Below are 18196 nucleotides of genomic sequence, written 5' to 3'. Positions count from 1 at the left end.
ATGAGGGGTGCAAAGCGCGTAGAAATGCCAACATTACTAAATCATTTCTGGCATGTAAGCCTGACGTTTAGACCATGTTCGTGTGCCACAGCGGCAGTGGGAGTACGTGTACTCGCCCAGTGTCGCCTGCCAATGACACACATAGACAAATTCAAACTTATATGCAAATATATGTTTATACAAATATAAATATATCTGGCACATACTGGCATACATATGTCTTCAGCATACCCAGTGACATTTCTGCTCCATTATTTTCATCATGTCTGACAGACGACGCGTCAACATGCAAGTGGAAGCCCGACACAATACGTAACAGTAGCTTCCACTGTTTTCGCATTGCGGCTTCAGAGTGCTGGCAACTGTCCGTCCGGAGTCCTCTGTGTCTGCCCTGGCTGCTTTGGACACCAATATATTATGCGATTGTGATGGTGTTCGTAAGAGGCATGTATAAGTTAGCTGTTGCATGCGTCCGAATCGACCCGCCCACACATGCCGCCGACCAGACAAATAGCTAAGTATGCAGTAAAGTATACACTTATTTCCCCAGCTTCCGCTTTTTCCGTCACATCCACACATACAAACATATATATGTCACTAAGAAGAATCATCTGTGCATCAGCGTTTTGCATTAAGACTATCTACACACACACGCACACACACACACCCAGCACCCAGTTGTACCCCAGTTGACAGTGTTGGATTTGCCATGTTTGAATGAACGACTTGGAAAAGCATGAAAATTCGCTGGTATCCTTGGCATCTTTGTTTCGCAAAACGGATACGCATTCATATTTCATGCATTGCGATTAAATTCATGCGTACATTTCTTGAAAATAACAAACTGCTACTGTAACATACTGCGAATGCAAATTTGACAGTCTCTGCCTCATTATTTGACACCATAATAATTTGTGACCAGAATACCATAATAGATTTTATGGACACTGACGTAAGGACGTGCACACACGCACACTCACACACACACGCACACACGCTGCGTCTGGGTTAATAAGGAAATATCCTTTTACACATGTGACCCCAATAATTTTCAGAGTTCTTAGAGCCTGAGTCAGTGGCGAACTATGCGCTTGCATTACTAATAATAACCATTATACATATGTATGTTTGTATGCGGCGCGTGAGTGTGTGTGTGTGTGTGTCGGGGTGTGTGTGGGGGTGTGCGTCTATTTACATATGCTGGTTAGGGTACAGGGTGTATTCTGTGTAGCTGTGTTGTGATTTATTGCATTCGTGTGCCAGATTTTACAAATGTAATGCGCCACGCTCCGCAGTCTCAGCCCCTCATCCTCATGCATATGCAAAGTTTCGAATATTTTGCTTGCCAACACTACGAGTGCGTTATTGTACTTAGAGTCTGTAAAATGTGTGTGCATGCGTGTGTGTGTGTGTGTGGGTGGGCGCTTTAGCCCGCATAAATATTCCGCACGGAGTCATATTTCTTTTTGCGTTTTGTGTACGTTTCATTCTAAAGTGGCGTGGACATACGTGTCTGAATTATTTGACTTCCGTTTCCGTTCAACATGCTACCTGCTCCACATTGTGCCAATTTTTTATATCAAAATACTGTTTCTAATTGTTTTATTAGCTGTGAAGGTTGTAATTAATTTGTAACACAAAGTATGACAACGTATGTGTAGGAATTACTTTGAGGTGTCTGGAAAATCAGAGTTGATATACAAGTTTCGATCGATATTGATGGAAGAGCAAGGAAATTGGGTAAAATGCATTAAAATGCTGTATCAGAACAACGAACTGAGTCGATATAATCATGTCCGTCTATCACTTCGTCTTTGTGAACGCGTACAAAACAAATTTTTCGAAACGAGAGATATTTCGCCATTCCCCCGAAAATTGAACAAAAAATACATTTTTTCAGATATAATCGTGGGCTTTGGTGCTTGCGCACATTTGAATGCCACATTCATGCCCAAAACATTGCAGGCCCTCCCAAACGGCCGGCTGTTATGATGCTTGGAGATAGCATTACGTATACGACCTGCATGTTTGATATTTGAAATGTGGCTGAGCTTCATGTGAAAGCACTGAATATTTGTACCTGTGAGTATATTTCCTCCTAAGCTTATAACTATGCACATATCATTGTTCGTAATTGCATGAACTTGCAAAATCTGATAAATTATAACTGAAAAGTTTGTGTGCGCCTTCTGCAGCCGCTGCCATCATGCAGCATTAGTTATTCGTTGCAAATGTGGCAAAAGTTGAACAATTTCAATTTATGACTGCTGCCGAGAATACCCCAAGCATTTAAATCACTTGTGCATTTAATCAGTTTACTTAAAATGCACAACACAAAAGCCATTAGCTATTTAGAAGATATGTGTGTGTATGTGTGTGTGTGTGCTCTAGGTAGATGCTTCCGGATTGTGGCAACTGCGTTGACACTTTGATGATTTGGTAAATTGTCAGATTGGGGCTTAAGCCGCAATCAATTGATATTTGGTTGGGTCAATTGGATATATTTACTTGGGATGTTTGTAGAAAGGCATTCACAGCGGACTCTTTGGCCCAAAAATCACGTAGTGTGGACTTCTCGGGTGGCTCTCGTGTCGGGTAAGTGGTCATCTCCGTTGTGGTCGACTCGGCGTACATGTGGTCGGCAATTGGTAGCAATTTCTTGTGTGGATTACTTAGCCTAGATTTGCTATTTTTGGTATAAGCTGTGTGCCTTGACTTGATTCTCCGAATACTAGTCGCAAACTAAATAAATGAATTAAAAGCACGTGCCGGTTGGCGACCTGATTTATGCGGCAATGTTCTGTTCTGTTCTGTTCTGCTCGGCTCTTGCTTTGCAATTTGAATAATTTGCCTTACGAGAACATATGGACCGTGTAAAAAAGCATTTATCACAGCTAATATAATTAATGTCACTGGCACTACACTTGCAGCATAAATCACATGCCTTGAGAAAATCGCCTGCACGAATTTATCCCGCGCTTTGGAAATGATTTTTGATGGCAACTTTTAAAGAGCTTCTCGTGTTGCTCGACCCGGACCCGGACCCGTGCAACCGCAATACCCGCTGCCGTACTCCAACTGTTTGGACTGTGTGAACTGTTTGTGCCATTTGGCTCTTTGCGCCTATGTCCGCTAAAAAGTTGGAGTCCACCAGACCACGGACGACAATATGGCGCAAATATTGCACCACATACATAAACATAAGCAAAGAAAAACAGAAAGGAAAAGTTGCAGAAGGAGCAGGGGAAGCAGGCCCCGAATGCCTTGACTGAAGAGCGCTTGTGTTTGTGTGTGTGTGTGACATGGTCTAATGGCATTTTCGAATAGCTCAGAAACTTTATATAAAACCCGCAGCCCAGTCACACACACACACACACACGGTTACGCCAACGGTTCCGCTAAAGAAGACGGTGACGATGACGACGATGGTGGTGGTGGTAGTGGTAGTTGGGTGGGTGGGTGGTGCTGGGGCTGATGGTGGTGACACGTTAACCATCAACAACAATGTCGACGACACACATGGAGGACGACAATGGCGGCGTTTCAATTGCATTTCCGCTTGCACCAGTTTTCATTTCAAAACTCATAAGTTTTAGACGACGTTGACGTCAACGGCGCTGACGACGCTGACGACAGCGATGGCGACGACGTGACCAACTTGTGCCTTGCCAGCTCAGCCGGCTGCTTGGACAGCGCACGATCTTGTGGTTGACAGCGCGGCACAACTGTTTGCAAATTCTAAAACTTTTCAATATGTTGTCACACAATGGGCGAAACACAATATGTCGTTGACAAAAATGACTCAACTTGCATATTATAAGTTATGCACATGTGAATGTGCCAAATGCAGCGTATGTACATCTGTGTGTCGCTTGACACATGTGCTGTGATGGCAGTCGAGCAATCGGTTGGTATTCAACAACTCGTTTGCGTTATGCAATGCCCGCTATCGGTCCCTAGTCCGAACGAAAGCTCTCTGGGAAAAACAACGGAAGTGTACCCCAGCGCCCGAGAGACGCCGTCGGCCTGCCCGTTTGAGCCGCTTGACAACTTTCACCATTAGCGCACAATGGAACACGACACACAAGTCGAATTTGTTGTCTGAGCCATCAATTCAACTTGAAGACGTCTCCCATTCCCCGTGCCCCATTCCCCGCCTAGGCGACACCAATGGCGCTTCAGTGTCTGTGTTTTATGGCTGCGCGCATTGGGGCAGGGCGAGAATTGTTGCCTACTTTACGGCGCGCCCGTGGAATTGAGTTGTTTTGCATAGTTTAAACAAATCCCTTGACGGCAGGCTGCGAGTTATGAAAACATGATGGGTTCGGGCCATTGTTGTTGCAGCTTGGACCTGTCTGTGAATAATTTATATATTGTTTCAAATTGGATAAATAGCTGAGGTGCTTTGGCTTTTGTCTCTGTATAAAATTTGTGATCATTTGTTTCAGCTGCTGTTGCCAGTTGGCCACTTATTTTTTTGGCAATCGCAACTGCTGGAACAGCCTGCGACAGCCGGCCAAGCAATAAACAAGCAAAAAAAAAATGCTACAATTTCTAATTACTGTCATTTGGCTCTGGCTTAGTTTCTGGGGCTTTGTGGTTGGCCCAAACAGCAGGCGAAAACGAAGATGCCAACGGTTCGCTAATTTGTGGTTCTAGCTGTCTGAACGCGCACAACTTGGCTCTGGCTCTGTGCACAAAACGTTTATTTCGCGTCTCGTTTTTGTTTAGTTAATTTGTGTTCTTTTTTAAGTTCTTTACCCATGGAGGTTGTGTGTTAAAGAGTATAATGGTCTTGTGCATATGAAACAGACAGAAGGAAGCATCTCGGACATATATAGAAGATGTCCGTCTGTTTATCTGTCGATAAATATGAATACTCGGAGAGACTTTAAGAACTAGAACTCCTTATCGATATATATATATCAGTTTTCAGCCATTGTTAATTGAGTGTTTATCTCAGATTAAAACAGCCAAGTACACCAAATTTATTGAGCTGAATATTTGAATACTTGGATGCCTCCATCCGACAATGGGAACTATGTCCCAGTCTGGCATATAGTGCGATCCGCCAATCAATGTAGGTTTATAGCTGCAACCGGCAGAGTTTCAAACTGTCCTCTCATGTTTATTTAAGGCCCCTCCTTATTGTTGTATGTGTCGCGTCGCTGTTTCTGTTGCCGCAATTAAAAACGCTGATATATGTTCTTTTTACAATTCAATAAATTCACGCAATGCTTTACTGCCATCCGACCGACTGTCTGCCTGACCATCTGACCGTCTGTCCGATTGACCATACATTTACCCCGGGCGCTACATTTAATGGAATGCGCCTTGTACACAATTTATTTTGACTCTTTGCACGCGAGCAATTCTGAATCCTGCGAGCAATGACAGTTTAATTAATTGCCACACTGTAATGCGTTTTAAATTGTCATGTTTATACAGCAATGTCCGGCGGGTGTCGAGAGCTCGGAGTGCCGAGGTGCCGGACTGCCCCAGCAGTTCCGGCCAGTCGTACAGCTCGCATTGAGTGGGTGGCTGCTGGCTGGCTGAACAATGGTCGAGAATCGAATCCAATCAGACAGTACACTAATGAGATTGTTGAATACTGTCCAGGATACATAAAAGAAACTGCTGCATCCGGTCTACCTTACAAATCTCAAACTTATATCCGAGAATAGCCTTGATAATGTATTAGCGACGTGTTTCACACTTTGGACAAAAGCTGCATTTTCTGCTTTTTGAAGCTTTGTAGTATAAAAGAATGAAAATGAATTCAGAAGTTTAAACGACGGAAGTAGAATGGATGGAAACTTTGAGTTCTTCACAGGATCGACTTTAAGTTCTATTCCAATAGTTATTTAAGGAAAAATACATGAATCGATTAAAGCTGCTGGAGTCCTGTTTGTATACCTTGGTTGCGTGCAGTATTTGCTTGCAGTGAGCAGAGACTGGACCACTGTAATTCGACGATTTGTTATTATGATGCTGAAGATGGTGTGAGTGAGTTGTTGGCTTTATTATTTTCAATTTGTGTTGCATTGCTTTTAATAATTGTTATTATTGGTCTGGGCGGTTGCGCTTGCTTTTTTCCCTTGTGTGTGTTTTAATTTCAACACCTACATATTTTCATATAAATCGCTGCATTATTTATTTCATCAACGCTTGTCGCTTAACGCCTGCTGCGCTTCAATTAAAGCAACGGATTTATAGACGACCGCAAAATTTGAAATGCCGAATGGCATTTTAAATTGCGTTCAACTTATCTATTATGATTCGAAACTGCCTCGTAATTGGCGTTTCAGTAATTTATTAAAGTGCCAATTAATACCTGGTCGAAATCCGCTTAGAGATTATGCAGCAGCTACAACAACAACAACAACAAAAGCTGCCCGTTGGCCACATTTGCCAAGCAGATGCGTTCGCAACGTGGCGTATGCGTAATATTAATAGGCGTTAAGCCTGAGCCTGCATAGGCAACGTTTCCTGAGAGTGTTTGGTTCCTGCTGCTGTCATTTGTGCGTGGCTTTAGACATAATTGCAAGCGCCTTGAGGCCCTTCACACACACACACGCACACAAACATACACACACACACACGGGCTAACAAGCTTACACATGCCAACATATTTATTATATAGATATGCGGGTATGCCGGCATTCATGCCCAAGCATGGATGATGATGGGATTCTGCACTTTACTTTACACTTTATCGATTGTTGCCCCTTTAAAGCTGTCCATTTTGACTCAAAATGAGTAACCATTTTGTTTGCATCAATTAAATTGTGGTGCCACACCTCTAATCCGAAAGGGCATCGCATATGCAGCGCTTTGCTGCCGCGGCAGTCAGGAATTCATCAAGAGTCTGCCAGCTTCGAAGGCGATCATCAACAATTCATTGTGACGGCCATCCCATCATAACAATAACATCAGCGCCAGACGGAGGGCAGGAGATGGCATCAGATGAGATTGTCCTTGGCAGGACATGCAAACGCGCAATTTGTGTCCACATCTCGAGCGCATGCATCACGTAAATGGCTGCGAAATTCATCAAACGCCTTTTGGCCCCAGACACAGGGGCTTCTGCTGTTTGCGCTGGAAATCTCACTCATGTGTCACAGCAGCTTGATGGTCATAATTTTAGTGGCTTTTGCTTTGGCCACAGCAACGAACAAAAAATAATAATTGACGTCAAATCTCGTCCGCTCGTTCCTTCGCTCGTGCGCTTTTGTTGTGCAGTTAATTACAATGCGCCGGACTCCTGACTCCGGCCGCCTGACCTTGCGTGCAGCACTCGCGGTGCAGAGGTTTCGCTTTTAGCTTGCCGCGCACGTTTGTGCCAAAAATCTTAATTTCTTTCGGGGCTGGCTTAAAAGTCAGCAGCCCTTCGTGTCCATTTTTCTTCCAATTTGGGGCGCAGCACCGGGCACAAGCCCCGCAGCACGCTCGCATCAGCACACACCCAGACACACGCACCCTTTCAGTGCCCGCAATTTCGCACATGCGATCCGCTGCTGCCCTTGTCGGTTATCATTTACAATTGGCTGCACCTGGAATGGGTATTTATGCGACGGGCAGCCTTACGATACGTTGGCCAATAAATTTAAAAGAGCTTTTAAATAACTGAATCTTAGACGATTTTGTCAGAGTATTTTTGTTTATGGCAGTGACGCAGTTGCCCTCTAGACTAGCTAATTGGCCATTTGGCCCACTGAAACGATTCGTATAAATGAAACAGTTTAGTACGTACTTTTTGGGGCTCGTGGAGAAAGCAGCTCTACGCCCACCACTCTCGATTGGCCTTGTTGCTCATGCTGGTTTTCCATGCGGCCAATTATTTTTATGACTTAACAAGGCGAATGCAATTTGCTGCACCCAAAATCACATCAGCTGCAGTGCGCCCACGGGTCACGCACGCCCCATGACGAATAAATTATCATAAATGCTTTGGTAAACAGTGTGTGCCCTAAACCCAACCCGGCTGGCGATTGCGTGCCGTGTGCTCGGGCTCCTGTTGAATCGAATTTGGTGCTCGATTAATTTATATTATTACACATGCTTGGTGCGCGCCTGCAGTTTACGCCTTTTCGTACCAAGATTAGGCGCGCTCTCTTTGCCCTCTTCATAGAAACACTTTTAATTTCCCTAAGTGAAACGCCGCAACTTTCCAAATTGGCCCTTTTCGCGCCAGAGAGCGCCCAGCGGGCCTTTAGAGACCTTCGGCTGACGGTAAGAAACTATACCAGTGCATTCTATGCGCTCTTACCAACTGCAGGGCATGGCTCGTGCTCCCCGTCTTCCGTATTGTTCTTTGTTGCCTTTTGTGCGGCCAAGCCGCACGACGAACTCCATGCGGCAACTGCGCCGCTGGCGGCCCGACCAGCGCCTTCCTCATAAGTTTTGATTTGGCAAAAGACTCTTGCTGCGCTTTTGTTTACCAGCCACGGGCAGTGCACGCGGTTGCCTCTGCGGACCTGGCGGGCGGGGAGGGTGGCGCACGGAGATGGCTTTTGGTTGGCTTTTACGAGAGCCTTTGTCTCGGCCGAACGCTCTGAGCTTACCCGGCTGAGTGCATTAGGAGCACATCCAAGACGTTGCGAACACGGGACGGCCATTGTCTTTATCGATTACGAATGCATGAATTCCTATCGGCACTGGCACAGACTTTACCAAAGGGATGTAAAGACTCGTTCAATGGCTGCACTGGGACGTGAGGGAAGTGCAGTCCGATGATTGCCTAAAATTTCAATTTGTGCTTCATGCAAATCGAAAATCTACCTCTACGTGATGCGATTCACTTCTTTCCTGTCGAGTTCCACAGCGTCAAGAGTCAGTTGTGGGCTTGCACTAAAGAATGTGGCTTATGATAACTGTTTAAACATAATTTGGGCAATCTGGCCCTTTCGAAGGGATCATCATTTTCTTACGAGATGTTTGTCTGAAGACAGGCTATATTCCAGCCTCACCTGAATCGCATCACCTTATTCATTATAATATATATAAATATATTGAAGAGTTACTTGGTTCGAGTGGTAGTTTTCCAAAAAGTTGATGATTATGGCACAAGTTGTATTTTATTTCCATTCTTGAATAACTGCAAGATAATTAATTTGCTCATCTTAGATGAGAACATAATTAAGTATCCAATATGTTATATCTCCTAGATCTTGAAGTTTTTCTGTCAGCAGCAATACTTTGCTAAAAAATCGATAATTATTGCGAAAACAAGCTATCGATCATTTAAAACACAGTCTTGATCTACGAATACCTCCAAGGATAAATGTAGTCAATTTAGATGGAAACGGGGCTATTCAATTTTTGCGTCTAGCTCTTATGATACCACCAAGATATTGTCAATAACCCAAGCAATTGATACTAATCGTGGAAACGAGCTATCGATATCTTGCGAAGGAGGACCTACCTTCAAAATGATGAATGTTACTAACTTATGGAATTACCGACGGACAGCTTAACACTCATGTTCAATTTTTGTTTTAAAATGATTCATTATTAACATTTTCGTTTTCTATTTTCTTATTAATTGTTTTTAAAATGTTCGTACTTTAGGGTGCCACTTCGGTAGGTCTCTTAGTGTATTGTTTATTTAGTAATACACTAGCCTTAGCAGTTGGTAAAACAAATAAAATGCTCTAGTTATTAGGTACTCTTTGTACTACTCTTCCACAATGAGCGCTCTCTTAGAAAACAACTATAAAACGCAAGACCCAATTTCTTAAGAATCCCCTCTGTCCAACCGCCACTCCAATCGCCAATATATTTTGCGTGTGTGCCGTGTTATAGTTAAACTCCCACGAATGTTCGACAAATAGCCCAACAGCCAAGGGACTTGGGTAAGAGAGCACTACCTGGTGTTAGTTGCCATGCATACACACACACACACACACACACACATGGAGTGGTTGTGCGCTAAAATCGAAAACAAGCCCCCAGTACTGAGAACTGAGTAAGGCCAGAGAAAACGAAAGTGTTCGCATGCAAAAATGTGTCTCAGCACCAAAAAAAAATAGTGTATAATAAAGAAAATGAAGCAAAACAAAAAAAAAAAAGTGAGAGTTTCTTGGGTTTTTAGGCCAAGTGACCTGATTTGGTGGTTGGGCCTGGAGTCGTGGGATGGGACATGCTGACCGCAAAAGCCAACAGCGTATATAGTTTTATATGAGTATATATATATATATATATATGTGTGTGCGTATATATTAGTGTGTATATTTCCATTTGCATATGTATGCAAAATTATACCAAAATATTCAAATTTCTATTGATTTTGCACTAAAGTTGACGTGAAAAGCAACACTTAAATTCCAAAATGCAACGAGGTAAAAACAAGAAAAAAAATTATTAAATTAAAACAAAACACGCGGACCCAATGCAGGTTATAATAAAATAGAAAAAAAAAACTTACCTTGAAGGCCTTGAAGGAGGAGACCACATAGAAGGCGCCGTCCTCCAGTTCATCCAGATGGTATTTCCGGTCGCCGTCCATGGAGAAGACGTAGCGTGCACCGCGCGGCAGATCCATTTTGGGTGAGATCTTGTCGAGCAGATTGTCCAGAGAGGTGACATCTCGGCCGGGCCGGTAGCGTAGCTCGACGCCCGGAAAGAAGGGGTCGCCGTTGCGATAGAAGACAACACGACGAGCCTTCCAGTATGATAGATTTGAGTAACGGGAGGCGGCGGCACTGGAGATTTCTGGCCGCGATTTGGAACGGACAAGCGGCACAACAGGCGGTTGCTCCGAATTTTCGCTCATGTTTTCCAAATAGCTGGGACTCAGCGTACGACTCTGATGCCCGCTCTGTACACCGCCTGCACCTACACCAGGCCCAGCTCCGCCGTTGCGCTGTTGCCAATAATCGGGTACGTGCGAGGAGCCGCCGCCGGCGGAACGGACTGCAGCTCCTCCGGCAACAGCCGCAGCAGCTGCCGCGCTATTAGCGTGCAGGTCGCCGGTCGCTAGGTCATCATCCTCGTCGTCGTAATGGGCATTATGATGCTGTATCTGAAAGCTTGCTGAGCTGCCGGCGCGTCGGTTTGTGGGACTCTTAGTGGGGCTGTTGCAGTTGCTATCGTGATTGTGGCTGTGGCTGTGGCTGTTGCTCTGGCCCAGACGCGCCGTGCTGCTGTTATGATTATTATTTATGTGGTTATCGTTATCATCAAACTGGGTTGTCGTCTGAGTGAATGTCGGCGAAACGTTTCCCTCGAGTTGTGAGTTCGAACTAATTTGTGGCATTGTTTGGCCGCCGAGAACGGGCTCGCCATTAACAGCTGCGAGGCCGCCGCCGTCGTCATCACCATCACCATGACCAGCACTGGCACCAGCACCAGGCCCAGCCCCAGCCCCAGCCCCGGCACCAGCAACAGAAACAGCGCCCGGACCGTCCAAGTAGTCGTTCTCTTCGTTGGACATTGTCCGTGTACTTAAGCTCTCTTAAGTCACTCAGCCCCCAACCGCCTGCCCTCTCACTCTTTCTCTATCTCTATCTCTATCTCACTCACTCACTCTCTCACTCACTCCCTCTCTCTCTCTCTCCGTTGTGGCACAAATCTCAGCGTGCTGGTGCCTTGCGTGACTGCTTTGTTGTGGTCAAAAGTCGCTAGAACAGCGTCGATGTCGCGTCGACTCAAAGCGTTCTTAGGAGCTGCAGCTGTTGGTGGATTATTTCACGTATAACTTTTTGATTGCCCGTAGTCGACCTGAGTGTCGTGTCCTGTTAGGTTCAGGTTGCAACTTACATTTTCATGTTATTGTACACCAACACAGGATTGAGAAGCACCTAAAAATGAAGAAAGAAAAACTAAATGAGGAAAGCTAAAAAAAATATTTTTGGAAATTAAATCTCTATCAATGCATGGTGTACCGTCAGTCAACAAATTTTGCGGACGCACACAAATCTCGCCTTTCGAGGTATTTGCACCCAGTACGAACAGCTGGAAAGCTTGCCATTATCGACATGTCCACTGCCGATGGCTCTTGAGATCCACTCCAGACGCAACTCAACAACTGTCGGACCGACGACTTCACAGTTCCTTTGTCTGTAAACAGAGAAACAGTGTAAGGAGCCCACTTCTCCGTACGCTGCTTTCCACTCCGGAGAGCTGTGCTTTGGCATCGCCACTTGACTCGAAATACCGCGCACTATTTGTCTTGTTTCATGCATCCGCACTTTAAGTCTCTGCAACATGGGCAGCGCCTGTGGCAAGGCCTTAGAACTGGCTGCTAGTCCACTTCACTTTGACCGAAATTACAGGCCAGCTGGCAAGCGGTCTGAGTGGACTTTTTTTTTGGGTCTGAACACATAACTACATATATCTATGCAACTACATTTGCGCATATGTTCTGGAGCTGACCAGAGGCGTTGTCCGGTGCCCGGTCCGGACTTTAGGGCGTAATGTGCTTCAAGGGACGTGGAACTGTTGTGTCTGGCCCACAGTCGCTTGTGGCACATATGCAACTATTTCAACTGCATTGGAATTTACCATTGCGGAGTTTTTTGTTTGGCCAAAGGGTTGCGGTGGGTGGGCTCGGTCGTCGGCAGTCTGTGAATGCTTCTGTTGTTTTTTTTTTACTATTGGCTTACCTGGTTTATGTAAATTGTTTTTATTGCAACACGTTGCACTTCTTTCCTTCCATTCTCGTTTTATTTATGGCTGGGGTCGTTCGTCGTCCTCTGCACTTTTTTGCGCCAATTAGGTTAATGACACTTTGGTTGCCTGCCACTGGGACGTTAATTGCTAATGTGCAAACAGTTGTTGCCTCTTCAGATGCCGCAGCTTCCGTGGCGTTCCACTTCCACTAATTGCCTATCAATCAGGCTCAATTGTTTCGAGCTATTTGGGGTAATCGGGGGGCGGCACGCACACACATTTACTTGAATCGAATTTAATGAACTCGGGCAAGGGAAAAGTTTATTAAAATATCTCAAGCAAGAAAGTTGGCACAACAAACTGGGCAACTTTCGAGCTGGGCTTCCTTTGGCAACAAGCCGTGTTGTGCACAATGCAGAAGAAATTCCGTCTGGCAACTTTGCCGGTCAAAGTGTTTTTGAATTGTGTTTCATGTGCCTGTCCACTCTAAAGTCGTCCACGGGGCAATTTTCATAGAGAGCGACTCGGGCTCCTCGTCGCGACGTCGTCGGCGTCGCGGGCATTGAATTACGCCAGTTGTTGTTGTATTGCTTAGCCTCTGCCTTTGCCTTTGCCTTTGCTGCAGGCGCCTGACTTATGGGCTAATGCTGCCACGCGACTTCTCCGGCACCGCCATACCAGCGCTCCCGCCCGCCTAATTGTGCCCTGCTTATAAGTCACCGGGACCAATGGCGGGCATTGTGCCATTCGCCACATTCACTAAACCATTTTGCTGTGCGACTTCCTCCCTCACGCCCAGCCACCTGCCTGGTGCAAACTAGCGGGAGGTTTTACCTCCTCGGCGACATTACGAGCAGAGTGCACGAGCTTAGTTTGAGGTATCACAAACGTTAGCACTTGTTACTTAATGGCTTAGACGCACTGTGGTTTAAAGTTTATTAAACAGGAAAATTCGGGTTTACCCCAATTTCGTTTAACTTTCGTTCATGCAACTTCTGAGCCGCATTTTTCATGCTGAGAAGTTCAAATCACAAGTTCCTTGAAGATAAGTTTGAAATTGATCCGATTGTAAGCCAATAAGTTTCAGCCACCGTTTTCCGCCGTTTTTCCGCGCTTACGGGTGAAATTTTAACCTACAATAAATACGTCAGTCACCCAGTCTTTCAAAACAATCAGTTTTTAAATACAGATCAGACTTGTTATAGTAAATAGAAGTATTCAGTAAAGAGGCTGTCTATGTGATATAAATTTGACTGCAGTCAAAGATTTCTGAGCACAATGTTTTGGTCCTGAGGCTATCGTGCTCGTTTTGTCGTTGTTTTATACTCGTGTACTTGGTTTGTCGTCGGGCGTCGTGGGATACGTCAGCGGCGACGGCACCTTTCGCCGTGTCATGTGCCCTCTTGCCCCTTGCTGCTGCGTACCTCTTACCACTACTTGCAACTTCTTGGGTAGTCTCATTGTGCAGTACACACCGTTGTCCTCCAATTTCTGTTTTGGGTCACGCTATTCGACCAGAACTGATTGAAGAAAAACTGTTTGTGGGTATTTTTATACCATGTAAAGGTTGAAAACGGGTTGAATGAATGCCTGGTACAGGCAGAACAAGGCAACTCGGGCCTCATGAATTATATAAATTCATAGTCAACATCAAACTTCTATATTCGACTTAGCCATATTCGTCCACATTTCTGATCATGTCGGTCTTCGAGACTAGACTCTTTTTATTTAGAATGTATGGACAGAAATTTGAATGCATGTTACGACAGCATGCAGTTGGGTACAGGGTATCTTCAATCCGAGCACTTTAGATTAGAGCACTTCGACTTGTTCGTCTTACAATTAGGCCAAATGCTTGTGGAAATATGTTTTTATTACGTTATATTTACAAACAGAGATTGTGATATGTACAAGGCAGTCTTGGCTGACGATTGAGTCCATTTGCGCTCAGTGTCTGCACGACAGGCCCGCAATGCCTTTGGCCAAACGCACTTTTCCTCCCTTTTTATTTAGCCCAGCCCTGTCAGAGGGTATCGAAAGGGTACTGACGGATCAGACTACAGCTGAGGTGAGGACAATATTTCGATACTTTAAAGATGTATATAAGTTTTGCAATACTCATAAAACCTAATAGACATCGATTCATAAAAGTTCTTTAGTAACATACAATTGGATTTAAGAATATAAACATATCGAAAATCTTAGCAAAGAGTATTCAATATTCGACGTGCAAACTCAATAGCTCTTTCTTGTTATTAATAATTTTGTTTTACGTTCTTACAATCGCGTGGGCGACGCAACGTTTGGTGAAGTTAATGTATTATTTTAATGTTATTTCCGGAAAGTGCGTGATTTGTACACATTGAAAACATCAAGTAAAAAGGTAAAGAGTACTAAGCCCAATTGTAATTATTAAAATTAAGCGCCAAAAAATCCAAAACTCGAATATAATGGGACTATTTAGTTTGTAATTTTTTACTGTTGTATAGTAAATATATTCATCAGCGCAATCAACAGCCTTTCCGTCTGTAATATGCATTCAAGACTAAAATATATAAATATGAGGAGCCAACCCACACTTGAAGCCAAGGTATTGGCTTTGATTTGGGAAGCGAACCGCTAAGGCTTATTCAATTTAGTCCTCAATCACGCCCATTGCACCCACTAAACCACACCTTGAGCCTGCTGAATGTGAGAAGCGCTTAATAGACAGGAGCTTACGCTCTCAAAGCACATGGAAGTTGCAATATTTGTTGTAAGCACACATAATAATCCACATACCTTGCGCAGGGTCTACATTGTGGCTTCTCGAAGGAGGCTCTGCGAATAAGCCAATACTGAGTATGTCAGAAAATGCCCACATTACGGCGATTGCGGGTCACACACAAACACACAAACACACATATGCTTCTGGCCACATACTTCGTACAAGGAACAAATGCACTGTGAGTGAGCACATGTGAGCAGGAGTGCACCAAAAAGCCACTAAAAAGTCCAATGACACGAGCCCACATTTTATTGCATACTTTCGAGCCCTTTCCCCAGACCCTGTCTGAAATATTGTAAATAAATGCGATAGAAAAAATGGTGCAAAGGGTGTGGTCAAAAGACTGCATCGGCTACAGCGACAGCGTCAGCAACGACAACGAGAACGACGACAATGGGGCTGTTTTAATGTGACCATTAAACAATAGCAATAAGGACAAAGGATGCACACACACACACAATGACAACAACTAGCTGCAGAGCTGCAGTAAACGCTCGAAAAGCCCAATGCTTACCCAGCGAGCAATTTTAAGAAGATTTATAAAACGACACTGCACGGGGAAGCCGTGAAATCCAATCTTTGGATTTCATACGAAACTGTTAAGCTGTATTTAAAGAACGAAAAGCATTTCCGCAATCCGATTGACTTGGCTCGAATGCTAAGCTAATCATGTGCTTACAGCTTAAGCGGCATAAATGGCTTGTTGGGTTGTTGCAGCCAGTTCATAAAAGTAGTTCTTCTCTTGGCAAACTTTCGCGCGTGATAAGTTTTCAATACAAAGTAAAAGTATGATGTCCGTCACGTTACTGAAAGAAAACGTTGAAGAATGCAACTGCGGCAAGAGAGGCTCAGAGACACAGAGACTGTCACGATGGCATTGGTGGAACGTGGAACTGGTATATGCAACTGAATGAACCACAACAAAGGCGAACTACTTACTAGGGCACTCGCACTACGAAAATGTCAATAATGAGTCCGAGTCCGAGCCCGAGCTCGCCCCTGGGCACGGCAGCTGCCCCTACTAACAATCTGGATGCTGTTGCATTTACTCTCAGATATCGGTCGGTCGAGCCGCAAGCAATGCGAGCAAAGAACAAAATCCAATGGATACGAGAACCCACATCAGTTGGGGCTGACATGGCATCTGCTTTGTCCAAATGAATGAAACGCATGACAAAATGACAAAAAAAAAAGAAAAAAAAAGTTGGATTGAATGTGGGTGGCATAAAAACGACCACAAGCTATTTCTCGGTCAACTACGTACATCACTTCTGCCGAAGGCTTAAGTACTCCGCAAAAATACACATACCAATGCACACACACACACACGTATGTCTCTTTGTAAGTGTGTATGTAGTCCGGGTAAAGTCAGCAGAGTCGTTCGCATTGTCTGCCAACACATAATTTGGTCGATGTCATGCCGGCCGGCAAAAGGAAAGTCGTGTCCTCAAATGTGAATGAGTTCGGGCTGTCGACGGTTGTTGGCAAAAGTTTCAATTGTTCCCGGCCGAGGATGTGTGAATGTGATTGTTTAAGTTTTTCCCATGCTTCTGTTCCTGTTGCATGTGGGTACAATTAATTGTTATTGCGTCTCTTGCAAATGATGATGATAATGATGATTCATGTTAAGTAATCCGCAATGCAATGTCGGGGCCACTAGGGACCACGTGAACGTTCGCATAACCAGACTAACTAGTTAATCAAAGCTCGAAATGGGTATGAACTAGAAGCAGGGTGTAAAGTTAAGACTACAGTTCGAACCAACTCCCTGCCTTAATGTTTGGTTCACACAATATAATATAAAGGGTACTACCACTACTAATATAATTATCATAATTCCCACGTCTTAGGTAAAATTTTACAGAGATATTTAAAAATATGTTTAAAGTCCATCGAATTAAGAGCCAAAAGTTGGAATCAATCAAATGCCTGCATTGAGCTCGGCGATAAAAAGAGCTAAAAACTTTATATTATGGAAAAGCACGAAAGAAAAATGCTTGGTTCAGGTTTCAGATCAGATGTTGTTGAACAACTGGGTTTGCTTAAAATTAAAAATAATAGTGCAAAACAAATTTGAATTCCGGGCTGAAGCGGTTTGCAGTCTCGAAGCCAAGTCCTCACAATTAGCTAAATAGTATATATTAAAAGGCACTTTTGCTTTTTGGATGCTTTTATCGTCATCATTTCGCAAACAAATAAATATATTTGTAATTATATTTTATTTACATTTGTTATTCCCTCTGTAGAATTCACAACTTTAATGGGCAACTCTCAACGGCTTTTGCCAGGCAGAGGAACTGAACTATTTTGAATGCTCTTTCGAGCCGCATTTCTATTAGGGATGCGCGGGTGAGAGGGAATCTAGTTTCTGACTTTTTAATTCTTTCATTTGGCGACTCCTTTTAATTTGATTGCAATTTGCGCATGCATTTGGTGGGCAGCTGTTGTCGGTGCCACAGGCAGTCAAAGAGTTGGCTTCAGATACAACAACAAACAATAAAACCAGCTACACAAAACACAAACAACGCCTGCCGTTTTTCCATAGTCTACTTTTGGGCGCATTAGTTTCGCATCACTTGCCAAAAATTGTGTGGCTCGAATCCGGCGCTTTTACTTTGCCAGCGGTTTGTGGGAATGGCGTTTGCATTAATGTGTATGTGTCGGGAGTATTGGCAAAAGAGAAAGGGAGTCGAATGCTTTTTCCTGTAGCTTCAATTATTTTGCTGACTGCAGTTGGCCAATTACAAATTACAGACTTTGCCACCCTTTTTGGTCGTTTTGCCGACTTTTCATTAGGTCCAGGCTTGAGGAAATTTA

At 44.1% G+C, this 18196-nt stretch overlaps 1 protein-coding gene across 3 annotated transcripts in view; it reads right to left on the bottom strand.

Moving 5' to 3' along the window:
- The window catches only part of LOC115770414 (echinoderm microtubule-associated protein-like CG42247), a 51172-nt gene that overhangs the window by 21674 nt on the left and 11302 nt on the right, over window positions 1-18196 (bottom strand). Inside the window, exon 1 of one of the 3 annotated variants that reach the window (XM_030715676.1) lies at window positions 10427-11351. The exons of 1 other annotated variant lie outside the window; for it this stretch is intronic. In XM_030715676.1, the coding sequence (XP_030571536.1) occupies window positions 10427-11257 (831 nt within the window). In that variant the 5' untranslated portion in view covers window positions 11258-11351. Of the gene's footprint in view, window positions 1-2508; window positions 2564-10426; window positions 11352-18196 lie in introns of those variants that run through there. One more of the 3 variants, XM_030715678.1, reaches the window with a different exon arrangement.

Source organism: Drosophila novamexicana, unplaced genomic scaffold (genome assembly GCF_003285875.2).
Source record: "Drosophila novamexicana strain 15010-1031.04,08,12 unplaced genomic scaffold, DnovRS2.1 tig00004555-arrow-pilon, whole genome shotgun sequence".
In the NCBI taxonomy this organism is placed as follows: Eukaryota; Metazoa; Arthropoda; class Insecta; order Diptera; family Drosophilidae; genus Drosophila; species Drosophila novamexicana.
The sequence above is the reverse complement of the archived record's forward strand: the minus strand, read 5'-3'. Positions and strand labels throughout refer to the sequence as shown.